The sequence below is a fragment of the Haemorhous mexicanus genome, chromosome 4 (genome assembly GCF_027477595.1).
Source record: "Haemorhous mexicanus isolate bHaeMex1 chromosome 4, bHaeMex1.pri, whole genome shotgun sequence".
NCBI lineage: Eukaryota > Metazoa > Chordata > Aves > Passeriformes > Fringillidae > Haemorhous > Haemorhous mexicanus.
The window spans coordinates 41,716,662-41,734,133 of record NC_082344.1 but is presented as its reverse complement, the minus strand read 5'-3'; the positions used below and the strand labels follow the sequence as shown (position 1 = coordinate 41,734,133).

Genomic DNA, 17,472 nt, shown 5'->3' with positions numbered 1-17,472 from the left:
ATTGGGTTTTTTCTATGTTAGTGAAAATCCTGTATCAACCTGTAGACAAAATGTAGTAGTAAATAAGATGGAAAATTGTGGGGTTTATGCTGCAAAATGATCATTTTTCTTGTTGGCCTGGGGTCACTGGGGAATATCTGTGTGTGGACCTGGTTTATCCATGGTGACATAATCTCAGTATCATTTAAATATCTGAAGTCAAATTCTTTTTATGACTGAACATTTCTCTAAATTAGAGAATCAGAGCATGGGTGGGATGGATGTTGCCAAGGTAATATTTTGTTGCTTTTTAGTTAAAGGAGGAATTGTGTGAGATGTTGTAGAGCAGTTTCTGGCTGCAAGTTGCATGTGTTTATCATCCACATAATTCCTTGGGCAGCAATGTTATCCTAACCAGCCCACAAGGGTGGTTTCTGGAATGGTATGTTTCTTAATGCAAGGCAATTTGAGGACAGAGATGCCCTGGTAAAGGGAAGGGCTTGTGGGAGCTGCTTCCAAGATCCAGCATAACCAGACTATATCTCCACTGCTTAAAGTTGTCATCTTGACCAGTGGGAGTCTCATGATACAGTGATTTTGACAATGCACAGTGTTAAGTATGTCAATTTAGTTTGAGGCATTTTGCATCTAAATAAGAAAAAGTTTTTATGATTCCTCTTAGCCTTGGTCCCATGCTGAGTGCAGTAACTGAAGCAGCTGTTAACTGCAGAATGACTGTAAAAGCCTCAGGACTAACAATTTCATTTTCAGTATTAGCTGATATCTGATTAGCTAATATCCAGTCACACTGTGGAGATAAGTCAAAGTAGATCCAGTAATGATACATATTTAATATATAAAAGGATACCTTTAATATATAAAAGGATAATTGTTTTTTATTTTCATGCAATTAGTTGACTATTTCCTAAAATCCTTTTGTGTCTGTTGGGGCACTATTCTTGCTTTTCTACATAACATGCTTCTTACAAGTGTTCAATGCTGAATTTACTTTTCCACTGTAGTCATAGCAGTCAGGATATCAGAATTAATTTTGTGGTAAAATTTCTTTTTGTTGCTTGATGGGTAATTCTGTAATTTTTTTAAAGCATTCTTATTGAAGGTTAATCTAACTGAGAAATCATCTCCTGAACAAGATTAAGAAACAACTTCAGTTGTTAGCATTACTGGTCTAGTTTCCAGTAGATCTTGTATAATGGGAGAGGGTGAAGCAGAGTGGGATGGATTCCAATAATGAGCCTGGGACCAAATCACATGGGATTGTGCATGCAGCACTTCTTGAGCAGGTTTTCCAAGTCAAAGTACAGGAGTAATCTTTGATGATTCATTCCCAAATGTTGCTTCACCTAATTTGCAGCTTTATAAAACCACATTGTGGATGTCTTGTTCCTCCTCTGTCCTTGTGATAGTATTGAGGGAGCTGGATTCCTTCTACCTGCTGCTGTACTGTGTAGTCCTGGGGTCCAGTTTCAGATCAGGAAATCATGTTGCATGTTGAGTAATTTGAGGGAATGAGATATAAGTAAAAAGTGTTGCTTTTTGTTCAATACATTGTGTTTGGATGGCTGTGTTTATCAATCAAAATATTACATAACAGTAGTTTGACTTGAGGTTAAGTCTAGCTTAATAGAATTCAGAAGTAAATCTGCATGTTTCATGATGGGGCTGTGAAACTGCATTTGAGTTGATTGGCCATGAAAGCTGTGTGACAAGTGGTACAAATTTAGATATGAAGAAAATGCATGCCTAGCCAGGCATGGAAGACAGAGAAGATTTTGTTATTTTGTTTCCCTCCTCAAGTTTATGTAGTTCTCAGGCATTTTACTTGGACTCTATTGTCCTGTCTTCTAATATTAGGTAGAAAACTCTTTAAGAAAAGTAATTCAAGAAAGAATGTTATTAAAATGTTGTATGCTCTTCAGAGGTACTTGTTTCCATTGGAGAGGTAATTAGCTGTGATTAATCAGTAATTCTTTGGACATGGAGTTGTCTCTAATTAATCATTTAGGTGTTCCAGCTGCAAATGAGTTGGAAAGGATGAAAAAAACAAAGCCAGAATATCCTTCTGTATTTCCTATGTTTACTTTCTATATATTTTTAATATTGATTTTCTTCATGTTAATATCTGGGGTGAATGGATTTTCTTAACCATTTATGGAAATGGCAGTAGCATAACAGCATTCTGAAACTGGTTCTGATGTCTTTGATTTAACTCTCACAGACAGAAGTGGCACAAATTGTAAGCCCTGAATCTTTTTTTTTCCTATTAAATAGCAGAAAATGGATTGAGTATTTCATTTGTTAGTTATATGTCCTGATCTACTATGAGGAGAAAGAGTTCACTTATAACACACAAACAAAGAAATTATTGTGGTGATGCAATTTGTGTGCACAATTACATTTAAATCACAGGGAAAATGTCTTCTTCTGCTCAATTTCTAATTTTTTTTGCCTTTTTAATTTAGAGATTGTATAAACAGAAAGTCAACTTAGTTTTGGCTGTTGCAATTGAAGATATAATAGAATATTTGCACTCAAACCCCAGAAATGAGAAAAGATTTGCACAGATTTGACTGTATAAGGAAGTTTAGAGATCTATATCAAGAATATTTCTGGTGTAGACAGTAATAATTGTACTAAGAGGAACAAAGAAGTAGCTGTCTATGAGATGTTTGTTGACTGGGAATGGATGAATATTATGTAACATTAATATGTTGTGTTTTGATAGCTGAATATAGTCAGTATTTGGAGTTTTATTTATCTGCATAAAATAAAATTTCTTATCATCGACTGTGTATTTCACGATTGAATTTTCTCTATGGAATGATTTTAATAAAATAGAGAAAAAAGGAGCAGTACAGACTTTCATGTTGAAAACCACAAAAAAAAAGGATAGTGTTTTCAATTACTTCCTGCAGTTTTGGTAAACACACATGGCCCCAGAAGATTTGGATTTTTACCTGAAGGAAAAATATTGGTACACATAAGCAAAATAAGAACAGTGGATGTTGAATCATATAGCACAAGTGTATTGTGCAGAGTGACCAGTTTGAAAAGTACTGAAAACTGCATTTGAAGATGAGAACAAACATCAAAGAGCGTAGAATCTTTTTCATCTTTCCTAGTAATTATTTCTGTGGCTGTATGTGTTAAGTGCCTTGTGAAGAGGGTGTTGGGAGAGGTGAATGACTGCCTGTCTCACACAGACATACACACACATCTCTCAGCTGAGTCACACTCTGTGCTGGTGATTCAATGTCACTGTGCAGGTTAAAATAGCATTTCTATTGTTCTGGTATCAAACAGCCATTTGCACATTCTGAGCAACTGAAAGAAAAGAATTGGAGCAGATATTACCTATGGCACATTACCTTGTGTGGTTTATGAATGATGTGTAATATCCATTTTAAATCATAATGCTGATTCATTGGTTTTCTTTAGTTTTGAGTTGCCAGCACTGAGTTACTCATGAAGTAAATGGGCAGAAAGGTAGTAGGGCTATAGAAGAGTGAAGTAAATGAGCAAGGCTTTGACAGTATATGATTATTTGAAAATTTCATGTGGTTGAATTAATTCCCAGTATTTTTTTTTTATGAATGAAAAGATCTCAAGTTGGGAAAATATACCAATAAAAGCTTCCCTTTAAAGGCTTATAAACATGAACAGTTTTAATGTGAGAGATTGATAGAAGAACTTCTTCACAAACTATACATTTGTTTCAGTTATTTTACAAATTTTGAAGTGATGGGGAAAAGACCTGATTTATTTTTAAATAAATTTTCCTTGGATTGTACATAATTACATTGTAATAATTCATACTGTTTTTACTTTGTTACATTATTTTAATATACTTTTATACTGTTTCAATATAAGAAAGCTCAAGTAATATATCTGGCTGTGGGTTTTGATGACATTCAAATTTGGAACATCTGAGTGGACCTGGACCCTCACTGGACCTAGAGAGTGAGGTGCAGCAGCTTCAGGAGGTCATGCACAGCCAGCTGCTCCCAGACAACAGTGAACACAACTTTCTCTCTTCCACTTCTTCTCAGAAGGGGAAAAAGAAATCTTTACAAAATCTCTCTTCCTCTTCCCTGCACCAAGCTATTGCAATATCAAGAAACACTCCCTAAAGTCCATGTGTCCCTGAAAATATTTAGGTCTATGCTATTTTTTCATCTTTGACTTTACAAGGCCTCATACATCATTCCTGTTTTACCCTATTGTTATCTTTCCCCTTCTTGTTAACTTTCTCATATAATGTCAATAGTTGGACAGTGGTATTAGTTTTCTGAGGCTTTTCCTGCTGTTATTCTGTGCTGAAAATGGCAATGGGCATTTTGTGATAAACTCTGAATTCAACTCTATTGTCAGGTAACTATGTATTGTCCTGTTTTTCTTGTTCAATGAACTTCTTTCAAATATATACTTCATAAGATTTTTGTCTTTAAGACAAAGATTTTCCAGTGAATGATTTTTTTTGTTTTGTATGTGTATAGTCTTTTAAACATTGAAGAATTAATCACAGTTGGGTAATCTTAGAAAAAAGGACCAAAGAAGTTTTAAGAGATTCCTACAGTTATCTGCATGCAGAATTAGTTACTCCAAAAGCATTTATAAGTTTTTCTAGTCTGTTCCTAAGATCTTGCACTGATGAGAAGGGCTGAGTCCCTGGCTATAAAACCCCTGTAATCTGTCACTAAAGAAAGGCTCATCCATCCCTGGACATCAGAAGCCTTGTGCTGCTGAAGAGGGGAGCTGCCTGCTGCCAGTGCAGTGGAATTGCAGGGATTTCAGGGACAATCTGCTCTTCACCCAGTAATGTATGGGCTCAGAGATGGGGGAGCAGTGAGATGGAATGCTCTCACCTGAAAGCCTGGAAGGTGTTACACCCCTGGTAGAGTGTGGTGAATGCTCCAGGTGTGTGATTTGTACTACAGGTTACTCAGCAAGACTTTGGCAGCAGTTTAAATGTATGGATTTGCACACTTTACCTCTGGTATTTCACAGCTGGCTCTGATACAGTAAGTTGGCATTAAACAAGAGTAGTCTCAAGCTAAAACTTTCTTTCTCTTTTTATACAACTAAAATATATCCTTGGGTATTATTTTGTCTTTTGTATATTTATTTTAATATATCAATGTTTATTATACCATATTTTTTACCAGGAGCTATCCAGCCATTTGAATACTGCCTTCCATAATATTACTTTTATTTACAAAATAGCAAGGAGTTTCTATTTGGATAAAATGTGTACCTATTTGAAAATGGCTTAAATTGTTCTCTTCAGGCAATCTTGTACATAAATTTATATATATATATATGAATGATAAACATATATATATATGACTAATATTTTTCATTAAAAGCAGTAAATGAAGGTTTTGACAGACAGACAGAACTATTATTTGGCTTATCTAGGCTAAAGTGAATAGAAATATAGCAAATTAAAAGACAAAATATGAAATTACACAGAGAAGCTACATTTGAGAATTAGACATAATGAAAGTAGACATACTGTCTTTAAAGAATGGCTTTTTTCTTTTGATATATCTCTGGTACTATAATTAGCACAGCATAAATCCTTTGGAACAAGTTAAAATACATTGAATCATACCTGCTGAGCGTCTTATATGCAATTTTTAGTTGGTCTTGTCTGTATAAGTATTTAAAATCTATATGCCTCACTTTGTGTACTCTCCAGGTCCTTTTTGCTATAAGCTGGTAGTGTAAGGAGAAAACACAGCTTCTGATTACTGAGTCAATGCCTGTTTGCCTTCTCTCAGCCAGTGGTTCCCACCTTCCCTGTCCCTTCAGACAGCAATAGGAAGAGTTCCACAGGGTGTAAGAGGTGGTATGGGATTGATGAGATTTGGAAGATTCAGAGATGCTGCATTCATGAAACTAGGCAGGGTAGTGCCAGAAACTTGAGCACACTTACTGAAGTGGGTTTTTTGTGGAACTGGGCATTGTTTTAGACACTGTGATGGCGGGACAAGAAGTTGGCCTTTTAGAACTCAAGAGCAATTACCTTCATTTAAGAAACATCACATAGAATGAAATATATTGAGAGAAAATTCAACTATATTTTTTTCTAATTGGAAAAAAGTGCTCTGGTGGATGTCATTATTTATCCTTGTGAGGTATTTGAGTGATACACAAGGAATTGGTGTTGTGGGCAGGAGCAATTCTGTTGTCAAATGAGTATGTAAAAAAAAATGGAAATAAACCTATGATGATGGAAGGTATTGGACTGATTTTTTTTTTTTTATGGTTTTCCTGTTGTTGAGAGTCCTCTGTAATCTGATAGGTGGCCAGCAGGAATTGTAATATAGATATAACCTAGGACTGACATTGTAACCTGCTCTGAATAAAAACATGAAGCTCTGCACGGAACTGACTGTTTAACCTTTCATGTTAATCAGATGGCATGTCTGCATTTATTAGGTCAAGTAGCAACTGAGAAGGTGGGTTAACCTTTCACAGGTTTTCTGACTGTCTGCATTGTTATACTTGACCTAAACTCTCTTTGGCCTACAGTCTTCAATTTTCAGAAGTGTTTCTCATCAGAAAAACATTCTTTTTGCCTTTTTGATATAATTTAGAAACATATAACCTTTTTTTTTTTTTCTTTCTTGTAGGATGCTTCGAGTGTTGCATCAAATGCCTGGGAGGCATTCCCTACGCGTCTTTGATTGCCACCATCCTGCTCTACGCAGGAGTTGCGCTGTTCTGTGGCTGTGGACATGAAGCACTTTCAGGAACCGTCAACATTCTGCAAACCTACTTTGAGATGACAAGATCTGCAGGAGATGTTATTGATGCCTTCACCCTGTAAGTTCTTTTCCCTTGTTTCCTTTTAAAACTGCCAAAATATTCCACAAGGGATATAAATTTGACTCAAGAAAATATTTTTTTTTAGTGAATATCATAAAGAAAATGGTTTGGATAAGCTTAGCAGATGAAGTTTTGACCAAGCTAATATTTTTAGTATCTACAAGCAATTTGTAATACCATTAAATATCCCACAGCTTTAATTAATTTATTACTAAAATTTGCTTCATATAATATCGATAAATCTGTTCCATGCATCATTGCATTTAAAAAACAAGCAAACAAACAAACAAACCCTGTGGCCACAAAACTATGAATAGATAAAGCAGGCTTGTGCAACAAGTATCAGTTCTGGGAATAAACACAATAAAGAGGTAACCAAGGAGTTGTTCAAAACCCTGAGACTTGAAATGTCAAAATTCTGTTGCCTCTGGTTTTTCTAGAATTAAGCTGTTTTGAAGGTTTCATGCCTTGTTACTCCTGAAAATCTATTTCTGGAAGACCTTTGTTTTGCTGAGCATCAACTTCTCTTTGTTAAATTTATTACATTAAAAAAATAGTTTATTTTATGCTGAAATGAAATGTTTTGTCTCTTTAAAATTGTCTGTTTAAAACATAATTTTATTAGATATTTGAAATCCAATTTCTTACCTAGCTGCTAATGGCTGTAACTAAAGCTGAAGAAGCCCATCCTTAAATTTGCAATTATTTTCTTTCATGAATATTTTTCATAAAGGTGATTTGATCATTAAAAACATTGACCTTTTCTTGTGCAGAGTTCCATAATTAACATCTCAGGGCTTAGCAGTGATCAGAAAACAAACCAAGCACCAACAAGTGGAAAAATCAAAATGAAACAGAGAACATACTTATGCCATTACATAAGTCCATCTTTAATTCATTTCATAAATACTGTATACAATGTTGGTTCCTGAAAGAACACAAAGAAAATGATAGAATTATAGAGCAGGAGGTACACGGTTAAAAATTGAGTGTAGGAGAATTCTTCAGTCTAGAAAGGGGGTAATTAAGAACTGTTGCATGAGTTTTCCATTAATTCACAGTATTATGAATAAGACAAGCCTGGATTGTTGTTTTATTCCAGTACAAAATGTTTGAGGTATTTGAGGAAAGTAGTAGGCACCAGGTTCAGCAGGAGAAAATTCTTCAATTTTTTCATAGCAAAACTAGAAACCTCTTTGCATATTATGGATGCCAGAAGTTTTTAAGGCATCAAGGAAAGACTGGACAATCATAGAAAACAAATTGATCAGTGATTTCTAAAGACACAGAAACTTATCCAGTTCAGGAAGTCACAGAGGCTAGACTAGTGTTGGAGCTTATCCTGTTGATCCTGCTCTTACTCTTTCCTTACATTCATTGTTTGCGATTCAAAAATGAACAAGATATATGGATATTTGATCTGAGTGGGTACCACTGTTTACATGAGAGCTAGAAATGGAATCTGAAATTTCTTTACTTCTCTTGGGGTATGTTATCAGCATCCTTTCCAAAGCTTCTCTGCAAATTGTAGGTGTACTCACTGTGGGATTAGTAGCCAGAAGGGAGCATGAACCAAATAAGTATGTCACTGCTGCACCAAATTAAAATTTCTTCTTTGGATCAAGGAATTTTTATGTCCTTGTATAATAACAGGTTGGGTTAAGGGGAAGATGTATCTTCTGCTTTGCCTTTTTTTGTTGTCATTTAGAATGATGAGTCTGGCTTGACTTGGTGGCTAAGGGTCATTGTTATACTGAATGAAAGATCAGTCATTTTATTAGGCTCTAACTTATTTTATTAGTCCCTAGGAAGCTATTAGTGCAGAACAGCCACAAATCAATGCTTCCTCTTCATAGCACGTTTTTCAGCTTCTCTCTGTCACATATTAAAGTGAAAGAATCAGTCAGGGAATATAGTCCAAATGCATAAAATTCACTATAAAAGATTAAGGAACTGTATTTTTTTCCCCGGCATTAGTTTTTCTTAGCTAGTAGCTTTTGGACCTATTTGTTTTCTTTGTTTACTTAAAGAGATATTAAACCCAGTTCTTTCCTTGTTAGACCTATTGTAAAATGAAATTTGATTTTATTCAGTTGTGAAAGGTATATCTAAACTTATGTCTTAAAGGTAGGAGGAGAATATGTAGAATATATAACAATATATTTTAATCAAATATATTGATTAAAAGCAGATAAGTAATTGCTTTGAACTGGGTAACCTGTGTGGCTTGCAAAGAAATTTGTTAATTTTCTACCTGTTTAAGTAGATATTACGCTGCTTTAAAAATAATTTTGTAGGGAGAATAAATCCTTGATATTTTCTCACAAGTATTGATTAACTGTTGGCAGTACAAAAGCTCTATAGTAATCATACTTTTGAAAGACCAAAAACCAGAAAAAAGAATCTGTAAGTAGAAATAAATGCTGTAGTGCCTACATCCTTAAAACAATACATATTGAAATGGAAATAAAACCTAGGGGTTTTATTTTTCTGATTAAAAATTAGAAGAACTTCAAAAAAATCTAGCAGTGTGCCCTACTCAACTGTACTTTTTAAAGGTTATTTAACACATTTGAGCTCTTAATGCTTCTAGTGCTGTGAAGTGTCTCAGGCTGGCCTGGAGTCTGTCCTTCTGTGATAAATGTGCCAGGCAGATGCTGCAGTGGAGTGAAGTGTGTTAGATTCAGTTTAATCATGCCTATGGTTTCTGTCTATATTTTTATTAGCATGCTGGATTTTAAATGTCATTCAGCATAAAAATCATCCCAATCTGAGAGCTATTTATGTGGGCAGCAAGAGATAAAGGCTGTTTTAACTTTTTGCATTGGGTTCTGAATGCAAATAACACAGCTCACAAACCACCCTGTATCTTTTATCTCTGCCAATGCAGCTACTGGCTATAATTTAGAAGAAACAGCAGACCCCTGTAGAGAAAGTAGGGCATGGTGGGGGCATTAAAAAATATATGAAACTCTCTAAATGCTTAAAATAAAAGCCAAAATACCTAGGTCCTACAATGCCATTCAGAAATGCCTGATGTCCCTGAGGGCATCAACAGCCCTGACTGTCCCTGCCTGACCTCTCCTCTGCCTTCCCATGGTCCAGGACCACATTTCAGTGAAGCCAGAGGGGTTCAGACCCCACCTCAGTCTCTCCTGGCCACAGGGTTGGGGCTGCTCTGGGCTGCCCACACTCCACGTGATGCTTTGACACTTGGGGGGAGATTAATTAACAAAGAACCTGCAAAGGAGAGTTCAGCCTTTGGGAACTCAGCCAAGAGCAACAGTCCTGTGGAATAAAAGAGGTGATCTGAGTGCTGGTCCTGCAGACTGGTCCCTCATTCCAGCTCCCTGGATTACTGTCTGAATTCAAGGAGTCTTTAACAGCTGCACATCATATCTGCTGTGGAAATATTGACAAGTAGTAAATATTTGTAATTTAAAAAACTATAATCAAGTTTTGTAGCTGCCATTTGAACTCTATAAATCCCAGTCAGTTACATAAATTTTCTCAAATTTATGATTTTGTTTTCAAGTTACAATACAGAATGATCATGGTCAATAATTCCAAAGTTATGGAGGCAACCTAGAGAGGTGCTGGGTAGGGTAGAGAGAGTGATTTTTTGCTTGCTTGTTTATAGGGGAAAAATACAACCCAAAATTCAGCCTGTAATAAGATGCAAAACCCAAAAATTTTTTAAAAAAAAGACAATAAGTTTTTTAAAAAGGATTTTGTCTCAAAGCACTGGATTAAAGCCTGACTTTCATTTCTTCTGGGGAGAAAGGTAAAACTGTTACTCTAAATACTTGAAAGCTAACATAAATCAAATTTGTTCAAATTCATGAGAACAAATGCTGTGTAGACAGGTATTCCTTTTGGAGAGAACATATCTACAAAAATCACATTGCTGAATGGTAGACTCTCTTTCAACAGTAATTTTTAAATCCGTAAACTCTCAATAAATTGGATGGCCATAAAGACATTTGGAATTTTCAATGTGTGACCATTTCATTGAGACTAACCTCTAATTCTTTTGCTTTCTGAAAGATTTTTGGGAAGCTTGACTCCCTACAGTTCCAGACTTTTTCACTATCAACCATATCACTGTTCTAATGGTAGCTGTTTCCCTCCACCCACTCCCCCACCTAGGGAAGGAATGCTTGTTTGGGAATTTGCAGAAATCATAGGCCTTTTTTTGGGATGTGGATTCTTTCAGTGGCTGTAGAGAAATTATTTAACTTCCCTGAGATCCAAAGGAAGCCTAAGAAAATACATATGATGCTTTAAATTATCCTGAAAACTGCTTTTACAATATTTAACTGCAAGAAGTGAATGGTTTATGTTGCTGACTTTGTCAGTTTAACAGCTCTGTAGATTTCAATAAAACTGAGCCATCTGCTTGAGGTGGATGTAAATTTCAGTCATTCTCCTAATAACTTAATAAAATGCAGTGAACACTATCTGCAAAGTACCAGGTATAACTAGATTTTCTCACTTAATCACTGATTTTGAGAACATTGCTACGTCAGCAGAAAGAGACATATGATTATCAAGCATGTATCACATGAGCTGGACTTTTATATTGTTCTGGTGTTTGGAGCAAATTCCAAAAGAAGATTTTAGAAAATCAGCAGCACAAGGTATGTTTTGTGTATTTCCCAGCAGCAACCTTTTCCAGTTCTTTCTCTTTAGTAGACAAAGCCAGTTAGTGCCATCTGTCACATGTTTGTGATATATAGGCCATGGAACAGGGGAATCATGCTCTTAGAGTGGAAAATGAAGCAATCTCCCTGATAGTAGCATTAAACCCATTTTCCTACTACAGCCAAAGCTAATTCAGGTAGTTGTAAATTCACTTTCTTTAAAGGTGTGAAACCAAATAGTAAACTCAACGGAGTTGCAATCTGTAATTCTGTTGTCACTGTGTTCTCTATGGGAAGTTGCATAGACACTCTATTGGTGCCACCTTCCCAAGTCTAAAAATTTCCTTCCTTTCAGGATGTGAAACCTGTGTTTCAGGTACTGCTGTGGCCAGGTTTGATGCTTGCTGATGACTTTTCTGTTAGTGTATAGTCAGGGTTTATTAGACAGTAGTGTTTTGTAATACACATGTGTATATACAACTGTTTTCTTTTGAGTAAAACAAACCAAAATGGTGTAGAATCTTTTATATCTCCCCTCTTAGGGATAAAAAGCAATGTTTTGAGAGGTAGATAAATGGATGGTATGATTTGCTGTCTTTTTTTTGTTGACTCTTCTGCTATCACAAGTTAAATGGGGGTAGCACTAAAATATTACTGTTATCATCAATCCTTCTACACTCATATTAGTGGAACACTGTGAAAGTTATTACATTGTGCCCCGTAGTAAAGGACAGCTAATATTAAATGTGATATTTATAAACATTTGCATTAGACTGTGTGATGATTCTGTTTAAGGCATCTACTTAATACACAATAGCAGTAATCTGGTTTTCTTTATACATTTTTGGTCTCTTTACAGAAGCATTCTTTAAATTTGAACAAATATTATGTTTTAAATACTATTTGTTTTCTGGAAAGCAAAACATATAAGGCTCTGTATCAAATAATTGCTAACTGAGGCAGGCCTGTGCCATAGCATGTTTGGAAACAGCAACAGAGATATTTTGGAAGAATGAAAAGAATTCCATTCTCTGTGTGGAATATCCAACCTTGACCCACGTGTCTTCTTCAGGTATTATAATTTGGCAGGTACCACCAGAGAGAGCACAAAGTCATTGAAGATTCAGGTTACTTAAGGAGAACAGTCTTTATTTCATTGGAATAACTGAGTCACATACAAATAGCAGCACTGGACAAATACAGCTTATTAAATATTAGATGCAGAACACAGGATTTTAGATCTGGCATCATTGGCAGATGCATTAAATCCGGCAAAAAATATCAGCACCTGAGAACATGACCTTTACAAGATTATACAGCACTGAAAAGTCACATTTACCACCTACTCAGCTATATTATGTAGTCCAACCTTTTTTATTCTGTTAAAGGCAATACCAGTGAGAACTTATGTAAGTAAAATTTAGGATTTGGCAATTACCTGCAAAGACATAGTCCTCGTTTTATGAAACTGAATAAGGAAATTCACCACATGAGAATACCAGTGGAATAATCTGGAAAATTCATAGCAATGCATGTGAATACCAGCAGAGTGATCTTACATAAAGAATTCATTGGTCTTCTTCTGTGCAAATACAGTCTCCTACTTTTCAGCAGACATCTGTATTATTTAGTACTGCGTTAAGTAGCTCTCCTTCCTGGTTGACTGGAATTTAGATTAGCTATAATAACTTAATGCCTTGTGATTTTCCCTTTCTTAATAGGTGGTTCATCTCCATAGAAATATCTTTTTCTTTTTTAACTGCCTTTATTTCTCTTTAGTCTTAGCTTACTTTATAAACAGATAAAATGGAAAGTGTATCTTTATATGTAATATCCATATGGCTAAATATGCTTTATGTGCCGTGTAAAACTAGCTCTCTGTTCCACAGGATATCTGAAAAGGATAAATTCACTACTATGATATCAATCTGGATATACAGTAACAAGCTGTCTGTTTTACACTGTCAGTATGTACTTTGCATGTCTCCAAGTTTGTAGCTGTACTAATGAAACGCTCACAAATCCTGAAATATGCTTTTGCAACATCTTTTACATTTTCCTGCTACAGAAGATTGTTTGGAAATTCAGTATCCGTAGTGTACAACAACCATCACATAATTCCACCAGAAATCAGCACAATACTCTGCACTAGTTCCACTGGGGCTTTGCCTTCAGACAAAGGAGGCTTCTGATCTCTTCTGTAATTAGTATCTCTAAAATGTTTCTAAGAAAGTAGTTTTGGACAGAACAAAATTAGGTTATTAAAAAACCCCAAACAATGCTGAGGAGAAGCCTTGTCCATCAGTAAAAAGCCTTGTCGTAGTAAAAAGTCAGTGTTTTGGATGAAAATTTTCATGATTACTAAAATTCTTACGCTGGATCTTGTTCTATTTCAAGAAAGTTACAAGAGTCACAGACCAGAAATGTGGTTTGTGCTGCTTTTGCTCTTCTTCCATTAGTTTGAGGATTCTATATGGCTTTTTAGATGTTCTGTAAGAAATCTGTACTTAACTGTTCCATTCTTAGGAAGGAAGCGACAAACTTTTAGAGGATGATGCTCTAGGGTTCTATTCTGCATGGCTGTAGAGAGTTGTACATCACAAATTAAAACCAATGGGCACTTATGTCACATCAGCTTTGTTTCAGAGCAAGAAAATCTGGCCCTTGCAGAATACGAATGCAACTTGCATATTATAGTAGGATGATGTCTTCTTTATATAATACTAACAATCTGGATTCAGTTTTGAGCAAATGTTTTCTATGATTACACAATTTCTTCCAGAAATACATAACCCAAGTCTCTGTTTTCTTTCTATTATATTTTGTTTCTAGTTTAATAAAAATTACTTTTTGGTCTTTTTTTGTCTTATCCTTTATTTACTGTTAATCCTTTCTCTTATCCTTTCCTGATGAACTTTAGTTGAGCATGCTATACTCCAGTTTTATTTTCTTCCCACCTGAAATTTAGAAGCTAGACTCCTTATTAACCTAATCTAGAAAAAAATTCCTTGTGGAATTATGCTGAAATTTTTTTAGTATTTTCAATTCTTTTTCCCTTCACAGTGAGAATACTTCAGCTTCTTTTGCCTCATTTGGGCTTTTACTTGGGCTTTTTTGTCTCACTTTGCAGGTAGTACATGACTATTAATAAATTCTTCTTTCTCCCTGTTTGTTTTCCTCCTGGAGTTTGTCTATGCTTGTCTCCTCCTTTTCCTAAAAATTTCCCTCTGTTTAATGGTATCAGCTATCTTCTTTGCTCGATGTATTTAAGTGAATAGTATCATGAACTGACACCAAGACAATTGTTCCCAGCTGGTTCACAGGAAAGCCTGAGCACATCTTTTCAAAAGTTCCAGGGGGCTTGGTTTCTGCATAGCCTAAACAGACCTTTTTGCTTGCAAACATCCCCTTGCATCTTGTCTGTCTTCTGAAAACACAATTGCAAAGTTATTTCTACATGCTTGAGACAAGAGGGGGGAGGCTGCTGTCTCAGTGTCTTAACACCCTCTTAGCATCAGTCCCTTAGGGGGCAAGAGGATCAGCATGAAGGCCAGCATTTCTGCTGGTTTACAGAGTAACAGAGGTTATTGTGTGTTCTAGATGTAAACATCAAGCATTCAAAATTCCCTGTCAAAAAGAAAAAAAAATATTTAAAAAACTGAACAATCCTCCAAAACAGGAGAAGCACTTCTACTCCAATGGTGACGTTTGCATGAATTTCTCATCCTTCTAAATTTTCTATGCAGGCTCCAAAAAAAGGCAGTTTTCATTGGATATTGTACTATGGTAATCTTATTAACATTTTGGTACTTTGATTGCTCTGGTATTTTATTTTTCTTATTATGTTTGGGGTTTTTTTAGCTTGGAAATAGATGTAACTGCCTGAAACTTCTTACAATCAGGAAGTATAGGTACAGTTCACTGACAATCATGTTCTACTTAACATCTGCAATATCTTAATATTGTTTTATATATTGGAGAATTTATAATATAAATTATGGAATAGAAACATGACACAGAATTATAAACTCAGGAAAACTAGTCCCACAGTAATATCTGGAGTTCTGGTGGGTAGGCCAAAGAAAATCTTTGGAATATTAGGCTTTTATCACTCATTTAGGCTAAAGTTCACACATAACTTTTTAGAATATAATGGTTTTCTGGGTAGAATAAGAATCGTGGAAATTAGTGTGAACTTTAGCTGTTAATTACAAATAAATGTCTGTACTGCATCCCTATATTAGCCAAATTAAAAAAAAATCCCTAACAAATATGTAGATTGTTCCAAAGCTATATTAAAACACTTTTCACAAAAATCTGCTGAACATAGACAAATTTGTTTAAGAAATTATTTATTTATTGCTGATTTATAATGATCTTTAATACCTAAGTTTGCCAAAACACCATGAAAACGCACAGTAGGAAACCTGCAACATTGGTCTGACTCACTAAGAATATTTTCAGTCACCTCTGACTTGTCTCTGCTGGGATAGTTTACACTGTTTTCAGTTCCAACCTGTTCATAGAGAAGTTAGCATTGATGACTTCCCTGACTACCTTCTGCCAGAAGAAGAAAGTGTTTTCTCTAGAGATATTTTGAATATGCTTCTTGTTGGATAGAATCCAGATTCAGGCTAATGAATTAGGGGAGTCTGGTTAATATTGAATAATTAATGACCTGGCAGCAGAGAAAGAACTAAAAATTGAAGGATCAGTTTGATTTAAATTGTAATTTAAAAACAATAATGTTTTTAACATTTCTGACCATAGTGTCGTGAGGAAGGGCAGATCCAGAATCCACAGAAAATCTACCAGAGTAAGACGAATATATGGCTTAGATTATTCTGTTGTTTTTTGGTTTTTTTAATCTTTTACTAACTTCAAGGTGCTTTTCACAATTATTTTAAGTTTAGATAATCATTCAGCTTATTCTACTCAGCAGCCTAGGTCAGAGTAGTCTTAATAATAATGTATATTTCTCCAGTATAAATTATTTTTTTGTAAAATAGAGTATGTTTTCCAATCCTGTCAGAAGAACAAAATTTTATCTTTATTGCTTTGTCTCCTTCCTTTGCTCATTACCCACATCTCTCCTTCCATTTCAGCTTACACAAGTGTAAGCCCTTCTTGTTCTTTTTCTTTGTCCTCACCCATCCTGCCCATTGGCTCACGTTCATCTCCCCTTCTGCCATTCCCTTCTACCTCCCCACTTGCTCTCATGCTCTGTCTGCAGCTTTTGAGAATCTGCTGAAGCACAGATGGCAATTAATCTCCGTGAGTTCATCCACAAAGAATCACATTTTATTTTAAAGAAAGGCAATCTCCATTTTATAAGGTCTATCTATTTCCTGTTATAACTTAATGAGAAAATAAAAGTTTATGTGAACTGTATTAAATGCTGCAGAATAACTCACTAGCAGTGCTATCTTCAAAACTATACACATATATATAAAGTTATTGTTGTAATACATTTTCTTTAAATACAGCAGACACTAAATGTAGCTACACTGCAATGCGACTCTGTCTGTCTTTTAAAGAGGTAGCTGAGGGATTGTCTCACCATTTTCATTTATCTTTTTACTTTTTGCTTTACAGGAGATCCTTTTCCCTTGGAATAAGCCTGGCTGTTTCATCCCATATAGTAGAGGTTTTATGACCTCTATGTAATGAGTGGATGAGAAAGAAATAGATTTCTATATTTGGCTACTGTTGGGCTATATATAATTTTTTCCTTTTATGAAAGGAAGGCTTAAGTGAAAGTTATTCCTGTAGATGCACATAAGGCTGAGGAAAAAGCAGAGATCTCTTAGCACACTTTTTGACACAAGCAGCTCAGTGGGAGACTCAGCACAGATGGTTTAAAGGGCTGTTGTAAGGACTGAAATAGTCTCTGGACTTCTCAAAAGTCCTAATCTCTTTAGGGCAATGAGAGGTTGTAACTGAGCACATTGAGGTCTGAGGGGAGCTGCTGCTGGCAGAACTCCCAGACTTCAAC

The 17,472-nt window shown here is 35.4% G+C and overlaps 1 protein-coding gene across 1 annotated transcript in view; it reads left to right on the top strand.

Annotated features, from left to right (window-relative positions):
• GPM6A (glycoprotein M6A) overlaps positions 1-17,472 on the top strand; it is a 114,920-nt gene that overhangs the window by 70,494 nt on the left and 26,954 nt on the right. Inside the window, exon 2 of the mRNA XM_059844560.1 lies at positions 6,639-6,831. Within this exon, the coding sequence (XP_059700543.1) occupies positions 6,639-6,831 (193 nt within the window). The remainder of the gene's footprint in view (positions 1-6,638; positions 6,832-17,472) is intronic.